This window comes from Chelon labrosus (assembly GCF_963514085.1).
Source record: "Chelon labrosus genome assembly, chromosome: 13".
Classification (NCBI taxonomy): domain Eukaryota; kingdom Metazoa; phylum Chordata; class Actinopteri; order Mugiliformes; family Mugilidae; genus Chelon; species Chelon labrosus.
The window spans coordinates 22,900,607-22,903,181 of NC_140346.1; the positions used below are offsets into that span (position 1 = coordinate 22,900,607).

Below are 2,575 nucleotides of genomic sequence, written 5' to 3' on the forward strand. Positions count from 1 at the left end.
CATTGATGTCCACAGAAGGATCACTAGATCCTTGAGTCCCGGCAAACCTTTGAAACAAATCTTATGAAATTCCCTCAAGGCATTTCTGAGTCATGACAGTTACGAGAATGGGATGGGTCCGACATGGAGAACACAAAAAGGACGGATAGCACATCTTCCTCCCCAAGTGGGCTACAAGAAGTCTTTTTAAGCAGTGAAACAGCAGGTGGCTCAGCACAGTATGCAACTTCATTGGCTGAGAAAGGTACTGGGAAACTGCGCTTAAACTTGGTTTAATTTTCTTTTCAAGGAAATCATTAATGATTCAAGGCTTTTAAAATTTGTTTTTTATATCCACATGTGCAATTTAGTAAAGGCTGAGTTAAAAGATATAGAATTAACAAAATAATTGTATAAGTATAGATAATAATTGATACATCAATTATATAGAATACAATAATTCACAGAGCAAAACAAGTAATTGTTAGTCTCATAAAATGACATTAAAATACTGCTGATTATTTATCTAATGTGTTGTATGCTTGACGTTGTTTTAAGGTAATTACTGCTCCATCATGTCAGAGAGAAATCACAGCAGTGTGACTGAATTCATCCTGACTGGATTCCCTGGACTTCATCCAGAGTACCACGGTCTCGCCTCAGTTGTATTGTTCTTTGTGTATTTGTTAACTGTTGCAGGCAATGCCACTGTTCTTTTTTTATTTGCAACCAACCGTAGCCTTCATAAGCCGATGTATTATATCATTCTAAATCTGAGCGTATGTGACATCCTCTTTAGCACGACCACTTTACCTAAGATCATCAGTAAGTACTGGTTTCACTCCGGGGCCATTTCATTCAATGCTTGCTTCATCCAAATGTATTTTGTTCACTATTGTGGCGTAATAATTTCTTTTATTCTGTTCCTCATGGCTTTTGACAGGTATATGGCTATCTGCCACCCTCTCAGATATCCAAATGTTCTTACAAACTCCACTATCCTCATTCTCAGTATTATTGCATGGACTATTTCCAATGCAGCCCCTTTAATGTTAGTAATCAGGGCGTATCCTCTTCCTTACTGTGCCTCCAACATAATCAATCACTGTTACTGTGATCATATTGGTATAACAATGCTGGCATGCACAGACAGGGCCCCTTATGGCTTCCCTGCTTTTATATTTGCAATGGTTGTGCTACTTGGACCTCTTGCATTTATACTTTTTTCATATGTTTCTATAATTGTAGTCGCAAGTAAGACAGCAAATTCACAAGGTTGCCTTAAATCTCTGTCCACTTGCAGCACTCAGCTGATAATAATCTCTCTCTATTATTTGCCGAGATGTTTTGTTTACTTAGCCAGCAATGTTGGCATTAAGTTTAATGAAGATGTAAGAATCGTAATCATCATGCTGTATAGCCTTGCACCTCCGATGATCAATCCGCTTATATACTGTCTAAGAGCTAAAGACATGAGAGAAAGCTTTCTGAAGCAATTCCGCAGAAGAACCTTCCCAAGGAAAGAACAGATTTCAGCTATAACAGTTAAATAAATACATTATTCAGTGCTTTTCATCTTCTTTTAAAACTCACTGTACTTTAAACCATTCTCATAGGGAGGCATATGGATTATTGTGCATTGTATATAAAACTGTATTGAATGAAAGAGCCCTATGGTTTGTTTATGTAAAAAATAATCTCATGCACATGATTATTTAAACAATGTTTAGTGGTTTTTGTTGGAGGTTACATTTGAAGATAGCCTAAAATAGATCTGCAAATAGCCTGTTGTTACTGTCGGTCTAATAAAGTTGGTCCATATATTAAAAGTGTTGCTAGAATTTTCTTTTTGGGACGGAAATGAAAATAGGCAAAGTTGCTCACAGTATTATTATAAGAATTATTATAGTTATTATGGAAGCTGGACAAAGTGAATACATGTTTCGAAAGATTCAACTCCAGCTTATCAAACGATTGCCAGCTATTGAATTACATTTTTTTTCTCCTACATTGCATTAACATGACACCAATATGGCAGCATCGAAAATTCACGGTACTGATGCTTCACACTTTGCTACATCTGTGTCTGTCCCGTCTCATATTGTTTAAGTAGTGAAGACTTAGATAGAAATTTAACAGAATTACTTTTACAAAACATTAAGATGTGACAGTGAAGTTGACCTTTGACCTGACATGCATCTCAGAGAAGGGACAGTGAAACATCAGAACTCAGGCCAGATAGCTGTCCCCTTGAATGCTCCCCCGATCATTAAAGTACATAATGAACAGTAAGAGCTTAAGGATGCAGCATAGACCGTATAAAGATGGACAGCAGAACAGCTCCTCAAAAGTGAAGCCAAAGCAAGTAGAGTTCCCCCTGGTGGCTGGCTGCAGTATAGGTTATTAGCTCCACCCCCTCCATGTTAGTGGATGGGACTTGAGCTTTTTCAAGGATAGTTTCTGTCATTTTAAGTAGTTATACTGATGCATATTCAAGTGTCCATTTTTCTGAGAAGTTTTATTTTAGTTATTAGACGCTATACAAACAGGGTGTGACATCATGATCACTACAAATTGCCATACCAACTGCTCCGTA

General features: G+C 37.3%; 1 protein-coding gene across 1 annotated transcript; it reads left to right on the plus strand.

The window, feature by feature from the left end:
* Window positions 1-554: 554 nt before the first annotated feature.
* Window positions 555-1,640, plus strand: LOC311498023 (olfactory receptor 2AT4-like; the record flags this gene model as incomplete). The annotated part of the gene is made up of 1 exon (XM_084558456.1): window positions 555-1,640. The coding sequence occupies one exon, from the start codon at window positions 555-557 to the stop codon at window positions 1,530-1,532; it is 978 nt and encodes a 325-aa protein (XP_084414582.1). The 3' UTR covers window positions 1,533-1,640.
* Between the last annotated feature and the right edge of the window lie 935 nt (window positions 1,641-2,575).